Below are 26,819 nucleotides of genomic sequence, written 5' to 3'. Positions count from 1 at the left end.
TTCATAAACATACAGAAATCACACTGATTTGTGTATGTTGGAATGCAACTCGCAGCTCCGGAGGTGGTGCATTTAAAACTGCTATTGAGTCCCTGATTTGAGTGTAAAACGGCCGAATTGAGCAAAACGAATAATGGTAAATTCCCGATTTAGGCATAAATGAGTGAAAAGTATTTTCGAATAGAGCCGATAGTGATATCATTTCTATTGTAAAAAATGGCCGAATTAGCGGCAATAAACCACCCGATTTCAACCCCAAAACTACCACAAATCACCCGAGTTTAATGATAGTAAATTCCCGATTTGCAAAAAAGTGATATTTTCACCCGAGAATGCAAATCGGGACCAATACGAATCTTAGTAAATTTACCTCTTAGAGCGAGAGTGTGTGATCTGTATTTTGCTTTTAGTGTCCTTGCAATCAATGTTGTATTTGAAAAGTTATAAATAGAAGCTATTAAAGCAGAAAATGTTTGAGCTCTGCTAAAGAAACACTTTCATTAAAAAAATTATCTGTCACATTTTCTACACCTCCTGTGAATAATCTGTCTGAAGAAACAGATTCATATGCAAATGTTGCTGTATGCATTTGAGTTCTGCAACTGAGTGGTCGCAGTACTGTACCCTGACTGTCCCTCAGCCAAGTCGGCTGCTCAGTAAATGCTGACTATGCTTAATAAATACGGCCACTGATGTCCTAGACCAGTGTTTCCCAACCTCGGTCCTCAAGGCATGCTAAAGCTGCGTATCCACTAGTCGATTAAAATGAGTGATTGAACGATAACAACATCGTTACGTTCAATCGCTCATTAAACGTTCACAAATCGGGCATAAAAATTTCAAAAATGACCAGCGATGTGCGCTCCCGCTGGTCGTTATCGACTTCAATCACCGCCTGAGCATGCCGGTCAGTCTGCCGATAACGACAGATTGAGCATGTTCAGGGATGGGGGAGGTTGCCTGCACTGAACGACATATTGTTCAGTGAAAGCACTGCACATTATGAGGAACGACTGTAAAATTACAATGTTGTAATCGTACTGTCATTCCTCTATCTGCTAGTGGATACGCACCTTAACAGTCCAGATTTTTGTGATATCCATGCTTAAGCACAGATGGTTAAATCAAAACTGAGGTACTAATTAGGACACCTGTGCTCAAGTATGGATATCCATAAAACCTGGACTGTTAGTGTGCCTTGAGAACCGTGGTTGGGAACCCCTGCACTAGACTGACAGCCAATGACAGTGAATCAGTTGTGTTACTTCCTGGGGCCTTCAGAAAAGGTGATTGGATGATAATAAAAGGAGGGAAAGTCATGTCAGGAAGGGGGCATGTGTTCCATTAAATGATAGAGAAACCGTCGCTAAAGTAATGAGGAGACTTATCCTGGAGTCTGAGGGACTAATTTCCTAAGTATACGAGCTAGCATCTTACCTAACAGGTGTGACTACGATAAAGGAGGCAGGAAAGAAACTAAAACCTCCAGCCTGGCCTTTCGAGGTCGTCACATCTCGCTGCTGAGAAATGCTATGCCCCATCCGATCATTTCAACGCATGGTAGCACGTTGTAGTGGTACAAGTGCAAACAAATGGGGGAAATCCTTTAATACTTGGGGGTCTATTTACTAAGCAGTGTTAGGAGACAGAGTGAAAAGTGATAAGGTGCCAGCCAATCAGCTCCTAACTGCCATCTCACAGGCTGTGTTTGAAAAACAATTACAGTTAGGAGCTGATTGGCTGGCACCTTATCACTTTTCACTCTGTCTCCTAACACTACTTAGTAAATAGACCCCTTGATCTCTGCTAGTTAAGAATTTTCTTGTACAAAGTCTTGCATGCAAACGTGGGATGTTTCATTAGAACCTCTGGGCCTAATTCAGACCCGCTTGCGAGCGCTGAGCATGCGCGAGACCCGGATAGCGCCAGCCAAAGGGGGCGTTCTGTCGATGGTGAGTGCAGGGGGCGTGGCTGCCCAGACGGAGGCATTCCCATGGGAATGCCTACCGTCTGGGGCCGGCCCCACTGACATCACAAGTGATGTCAGTGGGAGTGCCTTCGGCTCTGATAGAGCTGAAAGCACTCCAGGGCTTGCGGCAACGAGACCCTACCACAAGGATCTCATCGCAAGCCTGATGGTCGCGATGGTCTTGACCATCGCGACCATCTTTTTGGCCGCTCACTATAGCTGTAGGTGGTCACCCACAGCTATGCGAGCGGCCAGGAGGCCGCTCTAAAATTAGGAAGGACGGCCCTGATTCAGAGCGAGCGCTCTGTCAGAGCGTGCGGCTCTGAATCAGGGCCTCTGTCACTAGCTGTAAGCCTGTGTTGTGTTTGAAAGACTGTGACACACATGACACAACGCACTCTCTGCTATCCCACCTGCTCCAGGTGACGATGGTTCAAACACACTGGAGGAGTCACTGCACGCATTGGACGCCTGTTCTGCCAGCTTCTTCTTTGCATTCCCATCAGACAACTTGTGAGATTTCTTTTTATTCTTCACTAGGATTTTATACTTCAGATCCATGGGGCTTGGAAGAGGGACCCCTGATTCAAGCTATGACGTGAAAGAAGCATCATTTTAGAATAGAGAAAATGCAATTTTAAATTGTCATCCAAAGCAGGCGAGTAAACATAGGCACTAGAGAGGGAGGAAATATACAGATGTGTTCTCATACACCTTGTACAGTACACTTAGGGCCGTATTCTATTACAGGCGAAAAGTTGGCAACGTTTCGCCTGTCCGACTTTCCGCCTCATTCGCCTGTTTCAGAGGGGAAATCATTCCGTGCTCGTCCCCGCTTTTTGCCTAATTCAATTCCAAAACAGGCAAAAACGGAAAGCGGCGAATGCGGAACAGGCGAAAAGTACTGAAAGAATTGGGGAATTCAGTCTGTACCCCAGAAAAAGATGCACTAACATAGGGAAACAATATAGATATGTACTAATAGCCCTAATAAGACTATTTTGGGTACTTAAGTTGTGTAAATTGCTTGCTATTAGCGTCTTTGTAAAAGTGGTGAAGAATGGCATAGAGCTGTATTTTTTTGTGAAAATAAGTAGTCCAGTAAAATTTGGGGTACTTGAAAATGGGTGCTAGTATATTTTTATGTCTCTAAAGTGAACTTTGAAAAAACATAAAATCCACCTGCTGCCTGCACCTGTAACCCCAAAAACACCTGACCCCTCCTTGCAGCCCCCCAAGAAGCCCATTTCGCTACTTTTTATGCTTGTCCCCCCACTTTTTACTTTTACGCCCCCAAAATGACATGTCGTTTTTTGGGTGTTCTTAGATTTTTTTGGCATTTGTTTTGGCTGATTTGTCCTTTGGGTGGCTGTCCCAATAGTTCAGTCCCCACGTTTGCACCCCAAAATAAAGATTTTGCTCTTCTCTTCACCTGTTATTCATTGGAGAACCTTTTTCGCTTATTACAATGCATTGCGTTTCCGCTTAGGCGAAAAAGTCCTGGAACTGAATTAGGAAATAAGTCGCGGACAGGCGAAAAGCGGCAATAGGCGAAACTTTTTCGACAATTACGGCTTTTCCCGTCTAACTGAATTTGGCCCTTTGCGTTTATACGCCATACGGCGTACACAGATACAAATGTCGCACATCAAATCGGTCAGTGTAATCTAGTAAAGTAGTTGTGTCGCTCCCAGTTGTTCTATTTAGGCGAATAAGATGCACATTGAGTGAGAAAGACGCTGAGTCACACGGGACCTGGGGCGCTGAGAGGGGATATTAAGTGCGACTGATGTCACAGTGTATGAGGACACAGCTCTATAGGGAAACCCCCTCGTTATTGTTTTACCTTGGAAAAGCAGAGTTAATAAATAACAGTTAGTACAGTACCATTTGTGACCAACAGATGGTGATAGAGAGCTAGATCATTTTGCAGTGCATCTATATTAAACTGGTACACTACAAACATAAGTGAAAGAAGAGTACATTATATAGAGTAGACTTTAAATTATGTTTAAAGTGCAGTTCTACGTGTTTGTATGTTATATCTACATCTATAACTATATATATACAGTAAGAAACCAATATATGTTAAAACTTCTTCAGTTATACTGTATTTGTATTATATATATATATATATATATATATATATATATATATATATATATATACAATTCTATATTCTATATATGTAATACAAATACAGTATAACTGTAGAAGTTTAAACATATATTGGTTTCTCACTGTACTTATTATGTGCTCCATATAAAAGAATATTAATAAGCGTCACAGCAAATAACAAAATAAAGATAATGTAAGTGATATATACAGTATATTAATCATATTACATGTTTCCATAGGCAGATATAATTTCTAAATGACTAATTGTAACATTAAATATATACAAGCGCTGATGTGAATATTAATGAGGTCTTACTTGATACTTTTCTAGTGGCTCTGTCAGGAGCCCATCCCCGAATATCTGTTTGCAGTACTCAGCCATCTTAGCCTGTTGCTTTGGTCTGTAAAACACATAATAGAAAACACATTTACATATTAAACATTATGCTGCAAAGTTCTGTCTGAAAGTATCTCTAACTGGCTTGAATGGTGATACGCAGGGATGTAGCTACAATTAGACAGACTGAGGCAGACGTCCTAGGCAGCGGCATGGGGCTCAGTACAATGTAGGGAATCATACACAAAAACGACTTCTCAAGCAAAAGTCATCAGTAATTCTAACCTCGATGGATCTAATAACATTTGTCATAGCAGCCTGGGCCTGAGTCTGAGTTAATGTTGGACGCAGTGGGGCGAGGCTTTTCGTCTGCGCGTGCATCCGAGTCACAACCGCGCATGTGTCCAGATTTTGTTTGTACAGAGTCGCAAAACAAATGTAGGTGACCAGTATGAGAAATGTAAGGGGCTGGACGGTGACTGGGAGGTAACAGGGGGACTAAATAGACACACAGAGATGTTGCGTCTTATGGCAGTGTTGGAGGTGTGTCGCTAACTGCGGGTGTGTACAGAGGCGCACAGCTGCCCACACAGGAGGCCATGGTCAGACAGAGAAGCTGCACCTGACATCAGGCCCACCAAGAGCTGCGACGGGCCCGGATAACAGGGGGTGTGCCCTAATCACGGGAGGTGTGGCCATGCCCCCTTCCCCCCCAAAAAAAGTTTTGCAGTGCCGCACGCAGGGGAGGGTTGGGGGCGCTCTGAGCCCCCTCAGCCCGGCCCAAAGCCAGGGGGGGCACGATCAGGGTGATCGCTCCCCCCCACAGGCATAGGAGACTGCTGTGTGCTGGGCTGCTGTGAGGGAGGAGGGGGCAGCACCGGACGCGGGCCCCCGCCGGGCTCCTCAGAAAGCCCGGGCCCGGGTAATCTGTACCCGCCCCCCCCTCTCGGCGCCCCTGCCTGACATAGGGTAGTCGCCAGTTTCGATGGTGCAGCTGATTGTGCGTCTAAAAGATGCACCAGGCGGTAACGCGGCGCCTATAGACTCTGGCTTGGAGGAGGGTGAACATTGTGCGAAAGGGTCAGGGTTTCACTCTATGGGCACTTACATTAAAACCATATTTTTTTTGTCTAATTAACATTCATAAAAGATTTATGATTTATGAAATAAAAGACACAAATCTGCTACTGTCACCTACAACAGACTCCGTGTCAATATGAGATCTCAATAAGTTTTATAGCTCCTTAATGGTCTCACTGACTCCTAGATTCCAGTGTGTGGCTTCTGGACTGTAATATTGCACCACCCGTGCTTCGTCCCGGACCATGCAAGATTGCCGGTACACATTAAAAGATTTAATGTACGACAGAACGATGTGTTTCTCCGACCTTCATTAATATGTACTGCATCTCATGCGATACCGTGTGATTGGTCGTACAGCATGGCCAATCACACAATATCACATGCGACCCATGTGAGCGCGCAATCGGGCATAGACACTGCACGATATGCCCGATTAGTCATTTCAATTTGCCTGGAAACGACAAATCGGGCTGATATCGTGCAAGTGTGTACCCAACCTAAGCCTTGGTGTCAGCATACGTGCTGCTTGATGATGGCCATCAGCTCATACAGTACTGTGTTTAAAACTAACATATTAATAAAAAAAACTAATACATAAAAAAAACTAATACAGATATAAAACAAAAAACTGTGCTCCCGCCAAGCCCCCTAAAATAAATGATCAGCACCAATGCTATAGCCTGGACTGGCTATCACTAAGGGCCATATTCAATTAGCGGTAAAAACTGCGTTTTTTTTCGCCAACGGCGAAACCGGACGTTTTTTTGACAAAACGTTGAAATGTCGCCCGAAAAAACCTGGCGGAAATGGCAAACAGGCGAAAATGGAGAAAAAAAAAACTGGAGAAAAGTTTTCTCCACCCTGGACCAGGAAAACAATTTTTTGACTAAAAATGTGGGGATTTCAGAACCCTTTGGGCACCCCCCTAATGATAAATTACCCCAACATTTTTCTGAAAGTTACATACTTTGGAGAAAAACAACCGCTGAAATTTTGGGTGAAAAAAAAAAAAAAAAAAAACAGCGGAAAAACTGCCATTTTCGCCGCTAATTGAATACGGCCCTAAATCTGGTAAAGAATGAGCATGACATCCCCTGCTAAAAGAATGTCCAACACTAGGCTATGGTGCTGGCTACTCATCTAAATCGCCGCACTCTAGCTGGTATTACAGGCAAGCAGTCGGGAAGCTGATGGAGGGTTAGGCTAGGGGAAGGGAGGGTTAGACATAGGCACCCCCAGGGGGAGGTTAGGGTTAGGCACCCCCCCCCGGGGGACTTAGGTTTAGGCAGCGGGGAAGGGGGGTTAGGTTCAGGCACTTAGAGAGGGGTTTAGTGTTAGGCACTTGGGGGGGAGGTTAGGTTTAGGCACCCCTAAGGTAGGGTTAGGGTTAGGGGGGAGAACAGGTTAGTGGATTTTCACTGCTGCCGGGATGCCGCTGTCGGGATTTGAACCGCCGGCCGTAAATCATACTGAATCCGTATTACATATTGGCCAAGGACGAAGTATTGTGCCCATAATTTAAAGCCTGCGTTAGGATCACAAAAACCCAGCCTACTCTTAATCATGCCCATAGCTGAACATTAATCAAGACAATAGTAATTGACCTTAATGTTATCATATCTGATAATCCTTTCCTATACATGAACCACTGGGATAACAATGTAGCGTCAGCTAATAATTGTTTCCAAATACAGTATATAAATGTCTTAGACTAGGAAGAAATGTTGTTGATTTTCGTTCTGTCATGTCAGACACAAAACAGGCGATTTACAAGTTCCCCGCAGGTTTTCTAATCTCTCGTCCAGCAGAGTGTAAGTGCTACATAAAAGCTGACACTTTTTGCTTGGGGGACCAGAAAACATGCCTCTGACTGCTGAGCACTCTCTCCTGACCACACAGGACTGTGTGCCAGGCAGCTGTGCAAAATCATCCTGATAAAATCCTCCGGGGAAGTTCTGACTATCCATAGCTGTTAAACTGACTTCCTGGGAGAGTACAGATGGATGTGCGTAATTGTGCAATGGCAGAGAGATTCTGACTAAGCCCCCAAGCCCTCCTGTTGTCTCTCCGACGCACTGTCCTGCTGGAAAGATGACTGAGGACATATGAGATAAAACTCCCGAGAGTGGCAAGGAAGTAACCTAGATTTCTTTGACAGCACTATGTTAAATGCAACAAATTAATGAACAGACGGGTTGTCCCATCAGGGAGCAGGATAGCAGATGGGTGACCATCACATATAAAATAATATATACATATTTAATTGTTGCGCGGTTGCTAGGATTTGGGAACAGGACGTCAATAAGATGAGTAACAATTAAAATGGGTTGGGTACGGGATGCCGGCAGTCGGGATGGCGACTCCGGGATTGTGACAGGTGTTTCGGGATGCCGGGCCGACATTCTAAGCGGCGGCATCATGGCAATGGGAATTTTGACCTGATCCCATTCTAAGGTAATGTAGATCCTTTCTGTAACTGGTACTGCTGTACGGCACTCTCACTAGCTAGCAGATTCCATGCCCCTACTTTTACACACTCTAGTGCCCTGAGTCTACTAATGCTCCGGTGGCCGGCCAGCTGCGTCAGTCGGCTGCCGGGAAGAGAGGAGGGGGCCCCGGACGGGGAATGCACACGGGCCCCCTCCTTTCTAAAGATGCCCCTGATCATAGTGGTAAAGATATACTGTTTGTTTTTTTTAAATGTCACTTTACTGTATCAAGCAGTATCTAACTGGAAAGTTAATCTAGGTACACAGGGCCTGATTCATTACGGATCACAATTGCAACAGTGTACGCAGGTCAGCCAATGGAGCGCACTGCACATGCGTATGCCCCTCAGTGCGCGTGCGTGAGTTAGCATTGCGAACACACAGTGATCACTTACGCAGTTACAAAGCCATCTCAGATCAAGAAATGGGACGTCAGTGTTTGGGTGTGGTGACGGGAGAGTGGATGGAGAACCACAGGCGTGCCTGTCCGTTTGAACACTCAGTGCGTGTGCTGACAGTCGCAATCTCTGAGTAAGGTCAGACCTGCTGTAATTGTGCGTGAGGGGCCGATGTTACTCGATCCGTAGCGAATAAGGCCCACAGTACGCAATAATTGGGCCAATTAGATGATTTGGGGCTGCCCAGTCTGACAATCTCAGAGTGTGTACACAGCACCCAGTTCCAAAACAGGCCGAAACGGATGACAGGATCTGACCTGCTGCACGACATTTCACCGAAACGATGAGCCGATATCGTGCACATTTTGTTGTGTGTTTTCATTTACGATTATCTTTCAGATCGGAATGATAATTCACTAGTTTGTACAGTCGAATGCATGTACAAAAGATTAGGCGATGAGGCTGACGACCCCACGGGAGCGCGTAATGCACGATACAGTGCATACACACTGGATGATTTTAACGATTTGTGGTTCCGATGCATCGGAATCGGCCAAATCGTTAACAAAATCGTCTAGTGTGTAGGGGCCTTAAGGCTTAGGGCTCATTGCGAATTCAGGCAATATCACAGGGATTTACTACAAATCCCTTGCAGGGACAGAGCTTGCGATAAAGCTCTGTCCCTGCGAATCCCCTTCGGAGCCTTATCACGGTATTTTCGCAAAAAATACCGTGATTAAGTGCCCGCGCATGCGCCGACCGGTCGCCACTGCTACCCCCCTCCAGCGCTAAGCCCCGCCCCTGGCGCTAAGCCCCGCCCCCCGCGATCGCGGCCCCCCGCGCGACCCCCCCTCTCCCTTACTTACACTTACCTGCATGCTCCGGGCCTCCGGTGATGTTCTCCATTCCTCTGGTCAGGTGATCTCCCATACTGCACTGCTGCCCGATCACCTGATGACCGGGCAGCAGTGCACTGTGGGAGACCAGCTGACCAGAGGGGAGTCATCACCGGAGGCCCGATCACCGGTCCCTGGAGTCAGGTAAGTAAATTTTTTTTTTACTATTTTTTTATTCTTTTTTTTTTTACAGTAATCAGCTTGCGGTCTGTTTAGACCACACAGCTGATTACTGGGACCGACTCCCGGCTCTGCTCTCCCCGTTAGAGCAGGGCAGATAATAATGTTAGATAATAACGTCACCTCCAGGTGGCGTTATTATCACAGGGCTTTCCCCGGTATTTTTTTCACATTTATTTTTAGTAACTATGGTCAGATCACATTTCCCATTACAGTTATGGGAAATGCGATCTGCTTTACTAAAAATAAGCGATACTAGGGGTTGGAGTAGAATTTTACGAATTCTACTCCAATTGCCCTGTAATAACTATAGGTGATACTAAAACTAAAATAATGTGAAAACACCCTTTTTCACATTATTTTAGTAAAAATAATGTTGATAAATAGAGCCCTTAGTGCATTTCCCCCCAGATGTGTACCTAGAATTAGCTGATGGTTAATCAACGAATTTTAGCTGCAGATCATCAGACTGCCCTTTGCTTTTGCTTCTGGGCCCTACAGTATCTGTTCACTGATGTAACATGTTGCATGCTGTATGCCAGATATAGGGAGGGAGAGCTGGAGAGTCCCAAATCTGCTCTGTGGCTAGAAGAAGATTATACAAATAGGAAATGGGAGACATACGAAACTGAAAAGTATTTATTTATATTTTTTATTGAGTTTTCAGTCTTTGCCAAAATATTACCCACATGCGCCATTTCAATGCAGCGAGATCCATTATATTTTCTTATACACAAACTTAAAACATTCTATACAGATGTGTCCACATATCTATCCGCCGTGCGTTACAAGTCTCATTACACATAACGCGTGAGCGCCGTGCGACTCAGTAGGGCCGATCGTGTTTTCCCCTTCAAATGCGTCTTATTTGCATAGCGATGTGAAAAGGACGCACAAGCAGCTTTGGCTGATAAGAATGATACGCGGCTGTGACAGTGTAACGTAGCATTTCACAGGCAGATACAGCCGCAGTCACACACAGAATATAGGCATGGCGCATTGCAAATAAGACGCATTTCAGGGGAAATAAGTGGCACGGAAAGAAGCTCGCCATGGCATGGGGAGACTAGGCGTGCTGTATAACATGCAAGGAGGCTGGATGTAGGTAGACACATCGGTAAATATACTCACAAACTCACTGCAAAGTGCAAACTTATGTTTTCACATTTCTTTAGTTATAAATACAGTGAAAATATTTCTAATATGTATTTCGAACTTGTTGATAAAATACTTAATTTTCACACCCATACTGTGGTGTTATCTGTAATGGCTGTAACAGAGCAGTATGATTTCAGAATACAGTTTAGTCATTGTAAGGTCACCTTCTTCCAGGGAGGGTGAAATTGATTTAAATGAAAGTGTTAGAACCTTTTTTATTTTCTTGCGCTCAGACAAAAAATGTCATATGCTCTGGGACTAGTCACTAGACACGCAGACATATGTCCTTTTAAATGAAACATATTGAACTTATTCAAAACCTTTACAAGTGATATGAGAATGATTATTTTTCTCCCCAAAATACTTTATTTCGTCATTGCGAATTCCAGAGATTTTTACATACTGAGATCTGAAGTGTTATAAAATATTGCCCCTTTTGTCTACATGCACTTTTAGCCCGACAGGAGGAGATCCCGACGCTGGCTGGTAAGTACCGTAAGCCTCCCCTCTCCCTCCCCTAACCCTCCTTTAGGGGTGTCTAACACTAAAACTCCTGGGGTGGTGCTTAACCCTAAGTTTGCCCCGGGGGTGCCTAAACCTAACCCCCCTTTCCTGCACCCTAGACCTAACCCTGACAGGGGGGTGCCTAACCCTAACCTACCCCCAGGGTTTGCTTAGCCCTAACCCTCCCCCCTAGGGGTGCCTAACCCTAACCTCACCCTCAAAAAATAACCTAACCCTAACCCCGCTACACTCCCTAAACCTAACCCTAACAAGGCACATTACCGTTAACGAGCATTTATTTATAGAGTGATTGACAGTCAGGGAGCGTTTGGGGGTGGTAACAGGAAGTGTTGGCTAAAAACGCAGGCATGTCGCGACCATTTCGGGGGCGTGCCACATCCTGCGTCGCCGATCCCATATGCAGTAGTAAACATGGCTCCAGCATCTCAGTTCCCATTCTGAACGACCATAGAGTTACTCAGTGATTGATGCTGCGTCTTTGTACGCAGATACTAGGATTTGCAAAGATGCCAGTGAGCGACTCAATACATCTCCCGGCGGCTGCGACTTTTGCATATTTGTGTACGGAATCGCAGCTGCGGTGCCATTAGCGTACAGCTCTGAATCAGGCCCATAGTTGGTCGTTGCAATTTCAACATAATTGTCACACTGGTATTTACTGTAGTCAACTGCTCCACAATGTGCATTTCTGCAAAGCAAATCTGCCAACCTGTCTGTTTGTATAGATAGAGATGCACCTCCCTCCCAACAGCATACAAGTAAGAGACAATGGGGGAGATGTATCAAAGCTTGGAGAGAGAAAAAGAGGAGAGAGGTAAAGTACCAACCAAACAGGTCCTGTAGGTTTACAGGCTGTGTTTGAAAAATGACAGTTAGGAGCTGATTGGTTGGTACTTTATATCTCTTCACTTTATCTCACCCCAAACTTTAATACATCTCCCTCTATGGTTTAACTACTGCTGGAGCTGGGGGTGGTGCATCTCCCAGGAAGCACTGTTTGGGCGCCTTCACTTACAGAACTATGCAGAGATTTATAAAATCTTCTGAATAGGACAGTTGGATGTGCTGCCCATAGCAACCTCTCTGTTATAGCTATCATTTATATAGTACATTTTATAAAATGATAGCAGGAATCTGATTGGTTGCTACAGTATGGGCACCTTCTCTAACTGTCCTCTTTAGAACGCTTGATAAATCTGCCTCTGAAATTGCAGTCTTCACTGTGTATGTAGTTGTGGCCTATAGAGCAGATAGACAAATCACTATGGCTATGGGCCCCGGTGATTGTATGTTATACCATAGGAGAGAGAGCATACTGTACTCGCTTAAGCATAAACACTCCAAATATTTCATATATTCCACAGAGCCTGTACAATTGTGGCTTTACTTTCTCTTTAATTGTGTATTTAGTTTTCCCTTTATACAACCTGTTATTTGGCAATTTATATGATTTTTTTGGACAATGAAATAATCAATGAGCTTTTAGAAGGTGCAATAATAATTGTATTGCTTTTAGTGCTTTCACTTTAAACTGTTCCATAGATTTCACAAGACAAGTTCTAATCAATTTGTATTCGGATAATGAAGCGGGATCGGTATGATGTCCCGGCGGACGACAGCCCGGCAGATGTAATACTGACGCCAGAAGCTCGACAGGATTAGATTCCGAGCCTAATATTTTCGGTAAGCGAACATACATTTTGGTGCCCCCTGGTGGAATTTGCACGCGTTGAAGGTGTGTGCACCCGACAAAGGAAAGGGGTGTGGTCTCATGGGAAAAGCCATAATCATGAGCGCCGCCCCATATTTGCGCATGGCATCTATTCACCATTTCCCCCCTCATCTGGGACACTTTCTTGCCATAATTGGGGTGGTTGGGAGGTATGCTAAAGGCGAGGTCTCAAAAGAATGGGGTGTGGTCACACAATAGTATCCCCAATTCAAACTACACCACACCGTAGTGCCTCTTATACACAGTGCCAACATTAGTGCCCCTTATACACAATGCCCACAGTAGTAGTGCCCCTAATACAATATCCACAGTAGTAGTATCCTTTGTACAATGCCCACAGCAGTAGTGTCACTTACACATAACGCCCACAGCAGTGGTACCCCTTATTCAATGCCCCCATTAGTAGTGGCCCCAGTAGTAATGCCCCCAGTAGTATTGCCCCTGTATTAGTGCCCCCCAAACATAATGCTCCCTGTATTGGTACCCCCATTAGAAATGCCCCAGCAATAATGCCCCAGTAGTACTGCACCTAATAGTAAGGCCCCTATAAAAGTGCCCCCAGTAGTCATGTCCCAAGTAGTTAGCCCCCAGTAGTAGTGCCCATGTAAATGTGCCCCAGTAGTAATGCCCTGTAAATGTGCCCCCAGTAGCAATGCCCCAAGTAGTTATCCCCCAGTAGCAGTGCCCCTGTAATAATGCCCCAGTAGTAATGCTCCCTGTAAAAGTGCCCCCAGTAGTGACCACCCTGTAGTTGCCCCCAGTAGTGAGCACCCTGTAGTTGCCCCCTGTAGTGAGCACCCTGTAGTTGCCCCCAGTAGTGAGGCCCCCCCCCCCGCGCGCACACACACACACACTAAAAAAACAACAAACACTTACCTTTATCCCCGCTCCAGTGCTGCTGCCGCCCATCCCAGGCGTCCGCTCCTCGGCACTATGGGAGTGACGTCATTACGTCACTCCCATAGTGCACTGCGGGACCCGGAAGACGGAGCTCACTCCTGAGCTCCATCCGCTCCTCGGCACTATGGGAGTGACGTTATGACATCACTCCCATAGTACCCTGCGGGACCCGGAAGACGGCGGGAGCTCCATCCTCCGGCAGCCGCCGGGGGTTTGAATAGGAGCCAGGCGCCCGCTGGTAACACACTCAGCGGGCGCCTGGCAAATGGACCTCCCTGTTGCGGCCCGAAGGGGGGGAAGGAGTGTGGTGGCGGGGGGCTAGGTGGGAGGTATTGCGGGAAGGAGTGCGGCGAGGGGAGGGGACGGGAAGGAATGAGGCCGTGCTAGGGATTGAGTTGTAGCCTGGTGGCTAATCCAAGCGCCCTCTGATGGCTGACGCCCTACACACCTGCGTAGTCGGCGTAATGGGCGGGCCGGCCCTGCCTAGCCCTAACCCTCCTTTAGGGGTGCTAACCCTAACCTGCCCCCCAAGTGCCTAACCCTAACCTCCCCCAGGGGTGCCTAACCCTAACACCCCCTTCCCCTAGGCCAGGGGTGGGGAACCTTTTTTCTGCCAAGGGCCATTTTGATATATATATCATTATCTGTGAGCCTGGTGCAGGCCACGCCCCTTCGTGTGACATCACACAGGGGCGGAGCCACAATCGTTGGTGTTTACAGCAATGCCCGGACCATCCGGAGAATGCTACAGGGAGCTGTAAGGGCAGCGGTGTGACCGTGTGAAGCGTCCTAAGGATACTCCAGGCGGCACTGCTGCATAGATTCTGGCTGTAGGGTGCCATTCTAGGCCCCCTGCTAGCCAGATGAGGCTAGCAGTAAACAGCTCAGAGGGCCAGACCAAATGATTCCGCGGGCCTTATATTACCCCCGGGCCTAAGGTTTCCCGTCCCTGCCCTAGGCTAACCCTAACCCTCCCAGGGTACCCCTATGCCGAGATATGACAGTCATTAGTACCTTGCCGGGATATGACAGTCGAGAAGCCGGCGGTCAGCATTTCGGCTGTCGGCTTTCTGACTGCATAACGATGAAGCTGCTCAATTGTATTACAGGTAAATTTATTACCCCATATGTGCTCAAGGCACTTTTCAATTGCAGAATAAAAACACAGAAGGGGAGATGTATCAAGCTTTTGAGAGAGATAAAGTGGAGATGTTGCGCATAGCAACCAATCAGCTCCTAACTGTTATTTATCTAACAGAGGCTGATTGGTTGTTACATACGTGCCAATATATTATCTCCTCTCCAGGGAAAGGAGATGAAGCTGGCTACTTCGGGGCATTTTACCATGACAGGATGGGGCCTAGGGATGTACGAGCCCCACACCCGTCACAGTAAAATGCCATGATTCGTGGATGCATGAGTAAGAGGCGAAGCAAAAATGACGCGATTTGCGTCATTTTATTGCCGCTTCCACCACATGGAACACAATTCTCAGTATTATCTCCCATTCTGCTGGCTTCACTAGGAAGTGGGCGGGATGTGGGAGATCAGGACACTCTTCTAAGGGTGCGAGGGACACCCAAAAACATTAGCAATCTCCCGAAATTTCCAGGAGAGTAGTAAAGTATGGTTGCTATGGGAAACTTCTCTATTCTATCCCGCTTGAAGATTTGATATCTCTCCCCCATAGAGATATAACAAATTAATAGAATAGAGAATACTGTACATTGGGTATTATGAACAGAAGCATGCATTAGTGAAATGTAAAATACAATGCATGATTTGCTAAAATACTCCTGCCCAGGTATGTCATGTGAAGAATAGCACAGATGGAATAAATATACTGTATGTTTTCACAGACTAGATGCCGGTAACAAGTTCTGTCTGACAACATGGAAACCTTGTAAGAACAATCCGAAAACCATCAAGAAAACTGGAGGTCAAAAGAACACTGGGAAGCACAACACAAAGTGATACTTATAGCCGCTGTTTGCAGAATGATGATTAAGGGGCCTATTCATTAAACATTAAAATTCTCTGGAGATAATTAGCTTTAAAACTCTCATGGAGTTCTAGCTAATTATAGGTGGAATTCATCATTCCACCTCTCCATAAGTATCTATTCCGAAAAGCTGTCATTTTTGCGATGACAGCTTTTCGGGAAATAGATACTTTTCCCTGCCTACACTACCTTATCGCGTCTGGAAACAGTGCTGCGCATGCGCTGTTACATCTGTAAAACCAGCGCATGCGCAGCACTGCCTACAGATGCGTTAAGTTTGTATGGGGAGTGTGGAAATTACCCTACCGCAGGGTCTCGTCGCAAGCCCGATGGTCGCGATGGTCTTGACCATCTCGAACATCATCATGGACGCTCGCATAAGCTGTGGGTGGTCACCCACAGCTATGCGAGCGGCCAGGAGGCCGCACCAATTTTAGGTAGGCCGGCCCTGATTCAGAGCGAGCGCTCTGGTCAGAGCGTCCGACTCTGAATCAGGCCCTGTGTGTGACGAGATTGTCAGATACCAAATAACCAGATCTGTAGTTGAATTGGCCACAGAGAAGGGCACAAAATTAGACAGATCCAGTACGCCTAGTAAAAATGTGACGCAGACAATAACAGTTATGGGAGAATACCACAAAATGCTGTACTGTACCAGGACATTTTAGGGCAGTTTAGTTGGGCAGAAAACCCCCTTCACACGCCTAGTTCTCATTGGCACTTCTGGAAGGGTTGGCAGTAAGACTGGGGCACGGAATGGGCAGAGGAACCTCCGCCTTGGCCTTGTACCCATGGTGGCTGCACGGTTGTATTACCCTTGGTCCTGACAGCGTGATCTAGCTGGTTGACTACATTGCACTGCATCTGACTAGTTCTCACTTGTGTACAGTATGTCAGTTTGGTTTGCAACCTCTACAGGCTCATGGCTGGTTTTGCAAATTCACCTGTGCGTCAGACACAACACTAAATGATTATTGAAAAAAATAATTAAGTGGGAGGCATTATCAATGGACTACAACATGTGGAAGGCCCCTATTTGTGGTTATGTGGCTAGTACCTTGGTGGCATAGGAAAACAAGATATGAAAGATCATAAAATAAGACTTAAACATATAGGTTACGCAAAACCATAACATTTTGCTCTCTAAGTACTATATGTAGTTCACACAATAGTATAAGAACCGAAAAATAACTTTTCTACTTACGAGTCCACGTGATTTTCGAAAGAGAGAAGAATTGGGTACGGTGAGGTCTTAAATGCACATTCGGCAATAGCTTCTATAACTTCCTAAAATGGAAAGACACAATTAGACCATTTCACATGAAAGCACAAGAGGTAATTTGAGCCTATTTTATCTATTATAAAAAAACAAATGTATAATAGAAGAAATTAAATTAATCTGGCTACACCTACTTTATATAAATACATAAGGCACTACGACCAGAGACAATATAAAATTTAGATTTTAGTTTATTCATTGAAAAACTTTAGGAAACAGAGGACTTACAGGAAAAGACAAATTCGAGAAACTTTTCAAGCACTCCAAAACAAATAGTTCTGCCAAGACCTGTGTGTGAATCAGGGATAACAATAACATATACCTTGGTAAAATAAAGACACGGAGACGTGTATGTGGCAGAAAATGTTAGCTATTTTATGTAAATAAATAAAATGTAATTAACCGAATAGTTACTAAAATCAATTAAATTAATTTAAGTATGGTGGCAAAGAAAGAACGGCTAACAACAGCCAATACCCAACACTATAAACACTCAAACCACAAAACATCGACTCAAGCCTTCTACCTTGACTACCCACTCGGTAAGGTGATGATGCTGCCCCCTGACAGGGTGGTCAAACAGACATAAACAGTCAACGAATGTGAGCGCAACAAAAAGTAAACCCAGATCCACAGCACTAACCGGTAACCTGCCGTTCTTTCCCGCCTAAAATAACCAACGTAGAAAGCACCAAACACCAAGAAAATTAGGGAGGGAGGGTGGGAAGACAGGAACAAAAGAGGCTGACCCAGCCTCCAAACAAACCTAATAACACCACTAAACTTACTACCCTAAGGGGTCTATTTACTAAGCTGTGTTAGGAGACAGAGTGAAAAGTGCTAAGAAAGTGATAAGGTGCCAGCCAATCAGCTTCCAACTGTCATATTTCAAACACAGCCTGTGAGATGACAGTTGGGAGCTGATTGGCTGGCACCTTATCACTTTCTTATCACTTTTCGCTCTGTCTCCTAACACTGTTTAGTAAATAGACCCCTCAATCCCCATAGGACATCTATCATCACATGATGCCCCACACAGGTCCGCCCCCAGCCTACCAGGTTTAGCCCACTCCATTCCCATGCAGTCATTTTGTTTATCTACTCCAAGGTGAACAGTAAATAAACAAATTTACGTTCCGCATTGACATTCAAAAGTTTGTGACCATGTTCCTGTTTGTAAGAACGCCCCAACATCATCCTAGTCCACAAGGACCTTAGGTATGATCATTTTAATATTTCACAGAAGATTATACTGTTTCCAAGGCAACCTTGAGAAATGACTCCTGGTCAAAACGCGTTGGTAGCTTAAGTGTGACTAATTGGAAATATGTGGTTGTTGAAACACATATGTACTTAGCAAACAGTATTGCAGCTATACAGTAGCAAGAAGAGGATCACAATGATGTTCTGAAATCCTATCTGTGAGGAGGAACAAAGATAAATACTGAAGGCATTTATATGAGAGCTCATATCCATTTGTGTCAAGTGAGTCCAGATACAAGCTACCGCCAATCTCATTCTCCAATATGGATTTTGTTCTTGATGGTTTCAGAACACGTTTTTAGGAACATTGTATTGGTGTGATTATAATAGTGTGTATAATAGTGTGTATATGTTTTTGTGGAATACAATACACATACAATATGGACACAGTTTCATTCTCTGTGAAATATCCTAATCACGCTACACTAAAGGCGGGTACACACTGGAGCGGTGTCATTTTGGTTTGGCCAAATGACAAATCGTGCAGTGTGTATGTACGATATGTGCGCCCCGTAGACGCACGCGATGTCTTCAGGTTTGATGTGCATGCATGTTAGTGAAGGACGGAACGAGTGTTCATTACATAGTTCAGATGTGAACCGCGGATACGATATGTCGTCCCAGTGTGTACACAACTTAAGTATGATCTGTAAAAGACCCTGTGCACCTAGGAGGATGTTGGCATGCCCTTATATAGAGGAACCTGGACACAGTTTTGAAGAAATTGTCCATGGTAACCGTTTGTACTGTAAAAGGTATATTTACTAATTTTACGGACAATTTTAAGCGATTTAAAATCTATCAAAATCAATGTTGTGTTTCTGGGGCTATATCACACATTTACTTACAGTCACCTTTTGAATTAGTTTTTTAAGTATTAGTAAATGTGTGATTTAGCCACAGAAACAAACAAAAAAATCGATGTTGATCGATTTTAAATCGATTAAAATCGACCTTTAGTAAATATACCCCTAAGCATCTCTTGCTGACTGGACTTTTGTGTGAGTCTAGACCACAGGTTCTCAAACTCGGTCCTCAGGACCCCAAACAGTGCATGTTTTCCGTGTCTCCACACTGAATCAAGTGAAATAATTAGCTCCACCTGTGAACCTTTTCAAATGTGTCAGTGAATAATGATTACACCTGTGCACATGCTGGGTGACCTTCAAAACGTGAACTGTGTGGGGTCCTGAGGACCGAGTTTGAGAACCACTGGTCTAGACTGATGATGCCCAATCAGGTTGTATACATTTATCACACAGGTACTTATGAACATATTAAGACCGACCTACTCTGTTGTGTTTAATGGATAGTGAACAAAAAGTGGATAGAAGATTATTATTAGTTATTAATACTACTGTCATTGATATGTAAGTTGCCATAGTGCTCCACATTGACAGACTGTGTGGAAAAGAGGGCATGCAAATAAAAGGGACATACAATGCAAACATGGGGCTTGCGGCAGACGAGACCCTACCACAAGGGTCTCGACGCAAGCCCGATGGTCGCGACCATCACGACCATCACCAGGCCGCTCACAAAAGCTGTGGGTGGTCACCCACAGCTTAGCAAGCGGCCAGGAGGACGGCTTTTAAAAAAAAAAGCGTCCGCCCTCATTCAGAGCAAGTGCTCGCTTTTTGCAAGCAGCTCTGAATGAGGTCCAAAGTGTAGAGAGGGCCCTGCTTATGAGAAAGATTACAGTCTAATGGTACAATGCTACAGATGAGACAAGAATAACAAGTTTGGCTCAGTGTGAAGATCAGGAGAGCCGTAAGGCTACTGTGAGTAGTATAGATGGGTGTACAGGAAGCTGCAATAAAAAGGTGCAATACTGAAGTAGCTTGGAAGTAAAGGAGAACAAAGAAATAGGTAGAGAGAGGTTGGGTCAAGAGATGCTCTCTTTAGCATTTGCGAGATGAGCATATGTTTAAAGGAGGATGGAAAAATGTCAGTGACCAGAGACAGAGGTGGAGGTTGAAGAGATGAGCAAGAGGTGGGCATGGTTTGGGTAAGAGGGAGCGGAGAAGTTGGGAGGGAATGGGGTTGGGAGGGCAGGCTGTATGCTGCAATGAAGAGATGACTGCATAGACTCTGTTCTCTGTTACTGGTGAGATGAACAGAAGGTCTTACAGCAGGATGGGGAACCTCAGGCCCGGGGACCGTATAATGCCCTTGGAATCATTTGGTCTTGCCCTCTGAGCTTTTTCTGCTAGCCTCATCTGGCGAGCAGGGTATCTAGAATGGCAGAATCTATGCAGCAGTGCTGCCTGGAGCGTCCTTAGGACGCTTCAGATGGTCATACCACTCAGGATGCTCCGGGCATTGCTGTAATCACCGGCAATTGAGACCCCGCCCCCGTGTGATGCCACGCGGAGGGGCGTGGCCTGCACCGAGTCCCACAAATAATGTTATATATATATCAAAATGGCCCTCTGCAGAAAAAAGGTTTCCCACCTGTCTTGCGGAATAAAGCACTGTGGATAGCGCACAGATCTCTTAACATAACAGAAAATGGTCCATGGACATAGGAAATAATAAAAAGTCCTATCTGGCAGGTCATTAACCCTCAGTGTGATTTATGTAATAAAGGTTACAGATCTCTATGTTATAAAAGACCATGGGTCTGCCAAACTCTCCATGAACATTTATCCTATGGGTCAGATTCAATTAGACATAAGTCTGTGATGCATTTACGCATTTACCACCCTATTACTCAGTTCTGCACGCACCTACACAGGCTGCAAGCAGAAGTCAGTTAGTGGGAGCTAACCAGCAAAGCCGCCAGGTCCCGTTCCGCGGCTTTTGAATCCAGGCCTATATGTTAAATAACTGGGTGTGCAGCACGCACTACAGACAAATGCAAATGACAAAAAAAAAAAAACACATCTACGGACATATTCTCTTAGCAAGAAATTCAAATGAATTATTTTTAGAGATGAGCGGGTTCGGATTTACTCGGATTTCAAAATGGCATTTTATTGGCTATCGGCTATCATGTGTTTTGGATAGCCAATAAAATAAATCCGAACTAATCCGAACTTGCGGTAAAGAGGCGATAAGAACCGAGTAAATCCGAACCCTGATTATTTTACTCTTTTATAATTAAGAGGCTTCCCAAAGCTTACAAAAGCTTCAACAATAATCTAATACTAAAAAAAAAACACGGGTAATAAAAATCACATGTAAACAAGCGGTGCATGAATCCCACAGACCCTGTGCAGAGTACACAAGAGTTCACACAATAATTCACAATAAGTGACACCACAGTGCCGATTCCTCTCGGTCTTGGACGCCGTTTAATAAGTATCTCAAATGGAACTGTGCGTGACAAATTGTTGAATCTTTTTTTTGTGGTTCCTTCAGGTTTTAATTATGTCTGAACATAAAAGCGAGATGATATAATGATTTTTGAAATTCTGAATATATTGTTTCATATTAGCCATTGAAGTGTTCTCCATGGTTTCAGGCAATATTCTGCCGTCTGCTTTTCCGCTGAAATGGAAATTTTCAGCTTCATGCCATTTCAATGAAAGGCGACACAACAAGCCGCCACTTAGTGCTACTAATATTGAACATTTGAAACTTAATTTAATTTTCTGAAAACCTGTTGCTGGTGGATTGGATTTAAGAATAGGTTTCTTTGGCATGATGGCACCAAAGGAAGAAACCATCTTTCAATTAGAGTAACATCTATACCTCTAACCAATTGTCGCATTGTGTATTCATTTTGCATAAAGTAAAGGTGCGTACACACGTAGCGATCAGCCAGCGATACGATATCGCTGGCTGATCGGCATGCACCCTCCCTGGTGTGCTAGGTGATTGTTATCAATCACCCAGCACACCACATACTTACTGGCGACTATATCGACCCACGATTAACGAGATCGCGAGTCCCTATAGTGACTTACTCAATATCGAGCAAGTTGACCGGCATGCACGGCCGATTGACAATATCGCTATCGTCCCTACGAGGACGCGTAAGTTGGTGGGGGTCCTTTTAAATGAGTGATTTGAACGATAATCGTAACGATATCGTTATCGTTCAATCGTTCTTTAAAATTGCTACGTGTGTGTACGCACCTTAAGGCTCATTTCACAAACCATTCCATCCATTTTACAGGCTAGATTGCTCATTTTAGATTTAGCCCTTATTACCCCCTGATTGAGATCATTAACATATTTATCAACTTCTGAATACAATTTCCAAAGATATTTTGTTAGGTACAGTTTCAACTGCATGTATTCCATAGTGATGTACTGAAAACCCCGTTTCGCCGGTTTTCCCGCATTTTTCGTATGTATCATCAGCTGGCCGCCGGGTCACCGATGCGTAGGGTAATGCCAGCTTTTGCTGGAGTTACCCTATAGAAGCCTATGGGCTTCTAGCGCATCACACTGCTATGAGGGATCCCTCCCAGCATGCCCCACGGCTGCCGCGTCACTCTGCGCATGGGCAGATGGACTCCCGGGGCTGTCCTTTGCGCTACTGATCACATTTATTAGTACATATGCAATCAGTAGGAATGTGAAGCATGGCGGGATGTACTTCGCAAGGTTAGTACATCCCGCCCATAATGGCATTTATTAGAGCCAATACGGGACACCTATTAAACCTTCTAAGGAGTGGACAAGTGGTCTGTAACAACCAATCAGCTTCTAGATTGCATTTAACAAGTACATTCGATAAAATGATAGACAGAAGCTAATTGGTTGCTATAGGCAACTTCTCTACTTCTCCAACTCTCCACTATTTAGAAAGTTTGATATATCTCCCCTCAATGTCTATTTAAAGTTAAAGGGCCTCCTTTAGTGTTGGATGCATTGGCGCACGGACATTAGTAGGAAGAGCCACGCACGTGAAAAAACGCATTCACACTACATACATATGTTTGGTCGGAAGTATCTCACCGTCTAACATTAGTATATGCGCCAGGTTTACATTAGGAAGCAATGAGATGTGGCTGGACAATGTTAGTAGTGAAAGCGAGTTGCATTACTGTACCTTATCTGTGCACAACAGACTCATGTAATGATATGTCATATGCAAGAGGGAATATGGTCTCGACTGTGTTATTAATAAATACTAAAGTCACATTTACTTTATATAATATAATTAAATACAAGCACACATACAAAATGAAATAAAAAATGACAAACATCTGTTATTATCCTCTTTAAAAATCACATAGGAATCTTAATTTCTGCCTCGGACCAAATGGAAATATCTGTTAATTAATGCAAACAGACGACCCTGACGTCATATAAAAGTCGCAGAAACACTAATGAGTTAAGTACTATCAGGCGGAGAGGTCAATCTACAATCAGCCAATCAGAAGGGGCTGGCTCAGCCCTCCAGCCCTATAGTATATTAGCATCCTGACAGGTGTACTGTATAAGCCTATGTGTCCAGGTTACTTAAACATGCGCTCACTGTACTAGGGGTACCTGCCCTTCTTACATCGTCCTGCCTCTTCGGTCAGAAGGAGTCGCAGGTGTAAGATGCAACAAAACCTGTATATGGATGGACGTGTGCATTGAGCACTTTCGGTGCATATACACAGTGCAGAAATTCATATTGTAAAACAAAGAAAACATATGTCCTACATACAGTATGATGTGAGTAAATATGCCCGTAATTGTGCACCCTACTCCATATGCTCATGTATATTAGTGCAGCACTCACGGCAAGCTGGGAAATTAACTTCTTGATAAATATCAAGATGACATTGAAATACAATAAGTAAATGCAACCCGACGAATTGGTCTATTCCGCCGATACAGCATATGGAGAATGAGATGAACACATGTTTCAGTACTCTTCTACGTAATATTGACCCTTCTAGACATTTAGCATGTATTATTGGCAGAAGTTGCCCGTAAGAGTTCTTAGCATTGCCCCAACCACATCACATAGAATAAATTAACCGTAAGCACCCAGGGGTATATTTACTAAAGTGCTAGTTTTTAGAAGTGGAGATGTTGTCTATAGCAACCAATCTACTTAACATTTATCTAGCACCTTCTAGAAGATATGGGCAGGAATCTGATTGGTTGCTATGGGCAACATCTCCACTTCTAATAACTAGCACTTTAGTAAATATACTCCCCCCCAAACTCTTGATATACTAGAAAAAAAAAATGCAAAAACTCAGGTGCCAATATACTTATATATTGGCACCATGCCTGCAGCTTTACAGTGGGGCAAATGAACCCTAAAAAAAAAACACTAGAAGGACCGTACGTGTAAATAATGGAAGAGTTAGCAGGGTCTTCTGACTAAATTAAACACTCTAATATGTAAAGTCATAAAATCAATGATAACAGAATTAACATACATTAACTCTTTAGGTCAGGGGTGGGGAACCTTTTTTTCTGCTGAGTGCCATTTTGATATATATAACATTATTAGCGGGCCTGGTGCAGGTCACGCCCCTCCATGTGACATCACATGGGGGCGGGGCCACAATCGCTGGTGATTACAGCTCAGGGGTGCTGTAAGGGCAGCGGTGTGACCGTCTGAAGCGTCCTAAGGATGCTCCAGGCGGCACTGCTGCATAGAATCTGGCTGCAGGGTGGCATTCTAGGCACCCTGCTAGCCAGATGAGGCTAGCAGAAAAAAGCTTTGAAGGCCAGACCAAATGATTCTGTGGGCCTTATACGGCCCCCGTCCTGAGGTTCCCCATCCCTGGTATAGGTACATGACTGTCCAGCAAAATAAGGATGCCAATATATGCATAGGTCTCTTAAGGAGCGTACACACTAGACGATATGCTCCCTGAGCGATATCGTCTAGTGTGTCCCCGGCAGGGTGTGCTTAATGTCGTTCATGACATTGAGCACACCCGATGAACGATATCATTAACGATATCGTTCAGCGCCGGGCTCTCTCCCCCATTCCCCAACATGCAGATTGGTCTGCATGTTTACTCGATGAACGATAATGACGAACGACCCACGGGAACGCGCGTCGTCGTTATCGTTCATCGTTTTGATGATAAAAATGGACGATAAAGTGGACAACTGAACGATAACGATATCGTTATCGTTCAGTCGTCCACTTTAGTCGCCCAGTGTGTACGCACCTTAAGATATCTCTAAGATAGAATCCAAGTATATCAAAAAGTCTGAGCTCGATTAGCAAATCCAAAATTAAATCCACACTTGCTAAACTGAATTCCACCTAAATATCTAATCAGAATGGAGGTGCTATCTATGGCCAAATTCAAATTCAACGTTTATGCAGGCTCAAGCTGTCTGGTGATAGATTATAAATTCTGTCAAATGTGAATTTAAAAGTACAGTACAAAATCTCAGGCACCAGAATGCACAATCCAAAAGTGAACTCGTTGGACAGATTGCACACAGATTTTGCACCCTATAGGTAAAATTGCAATAAATTAATTCAAAAGAAAAACGCAAAAGCAATAGATTTTCTTGAACATATATGGTTAATTTAAACCACATACTGTATGAAAACATCATTGGGAGAGAGGAACTAGCTCTGTATGATACGTCATGCGGAAAAATATGAGATATGGTAAGAACTTACCCTTGTTATCTCTATTTCTACGAAGTCCATAGGGTTCCACAGGATACTTTGGGGGGTATAGGTGTGACGTCAGTCGCTGGGCACCATAGAGTTAAGCTTTTCAGCCTCCCAGGATGCACTAGGGTCCCCCTCCTATACCCCGCCCCCGAGCCAAGGCACCTCAGTTAGTTATCAAGCCATAGGCCGGAGGAGGAGAAGGAAGAGAGAGAAAAAAGTTCTGGACACATACAAGAATCACATTCTCACCAGAGGGAGACGGAAAACCGGTGACCAGAGCAAAGCCCATCTGCAGCACAGGTGCGACAGGGCGGGAGTCCTGTGGAACCCTATGGACTTCGTAGAAATAGAGATAACAAGGGTAAGTTCTTACCATATCTCATATTTTCTACTTCAGGGTCCATAGGGTATCCACAGGATACCTTGGGGATGTCCCAAAGCAGTATCCTTTAAGGGTGGGGACGCTCCTGTGCAGAAAGGAGAATCCGCCGCCCGAAGGAAGCATCCTGAGAGGCGAAGGTGTCAAACCTGTAATACCTCACGAAGGTATGGACAGAGGACCACGTAGCAGCCTTGCAGATCTGAACTGCCGAGGCACCACGTCGAGCTGCCCACGAAGGACCCACAGACCTAGTGGAATGAGCCTTCAGAGAAGGAGGAACCGGTAGGCCTTCATGAAGATAAGCTTCAGAAATAGCCATACGGATCCAGGCTGCCAAAGTTTGCTTTGAAGCAGGCCAACCCTTTTTACGGAAGCCATAGAGGACAAACAAATCGTCCGACTTCCTAAACGAAGAAGTGCGGTCAACATAAGTCCTTAAGGTCCGCACAACATCCAAAGAGGCCTCACCCACGGAAAGACTCGGTGAGTTAAAGGCCGGAACAACGATTTCCTCGTTAACATGAAACTGGGAAACAACTTTGGGAAGAAACTCGGGCCG

General features: G+C 44.6%; 1 protein-coding gene across 3 annotated transcripts in view; it reads right to left on the bottom strand.

Moving 5' to 3' along the window:
- The window catches only part of PLCB1 (phospholipase C beta 1), an 808,463-nt gene that overhangs the window by 223,519 nt on the left and 558,125 nt on the right, over positions 1-26,819 (bottom strand). For 2 of the 3 annotated variants that reach the window (XM_088478043.1, XM_088478041.1), the window contains exons 12-14: positions 16,992-17,074; positions 4,404-4,488; positions 2,383-2,560 (exon numbers count right to left, since the gene is read on the bottom strand). In XM_088478043.1, the coding sequence (XP_088334169.1) occupies positions 2,383-2,560; positions 4,404-4,488; positions 16,992-17,074 (346 nt within the window). The remainder of the gene's footprint in view (positions 1-2,382; positions 2,561-4,403; positions 4,489-16,991; positions 17,075-26,819) is intronic. The other variant, XM_088478042.1, reaches the window with a different exon arrangement.

This window comes from Taudactylus pleione, unplaced genomic scaffold (assembly GCF_031769625.1).
Source record: "Taudactylus pleione unplaced genomic scaffold, aTauple2 ptg000206l, whole genome shotgun sequence".
Taxonomy (NCBI): Eukaryota; Metazoa; Chordata; class Amphibia; order Anura; family Myobatrachidae; genus Taudactylus; species Taudactylus pleione.
This window is presented reverse-complemented; position numbering and strand designations above follow the sequence as displayed.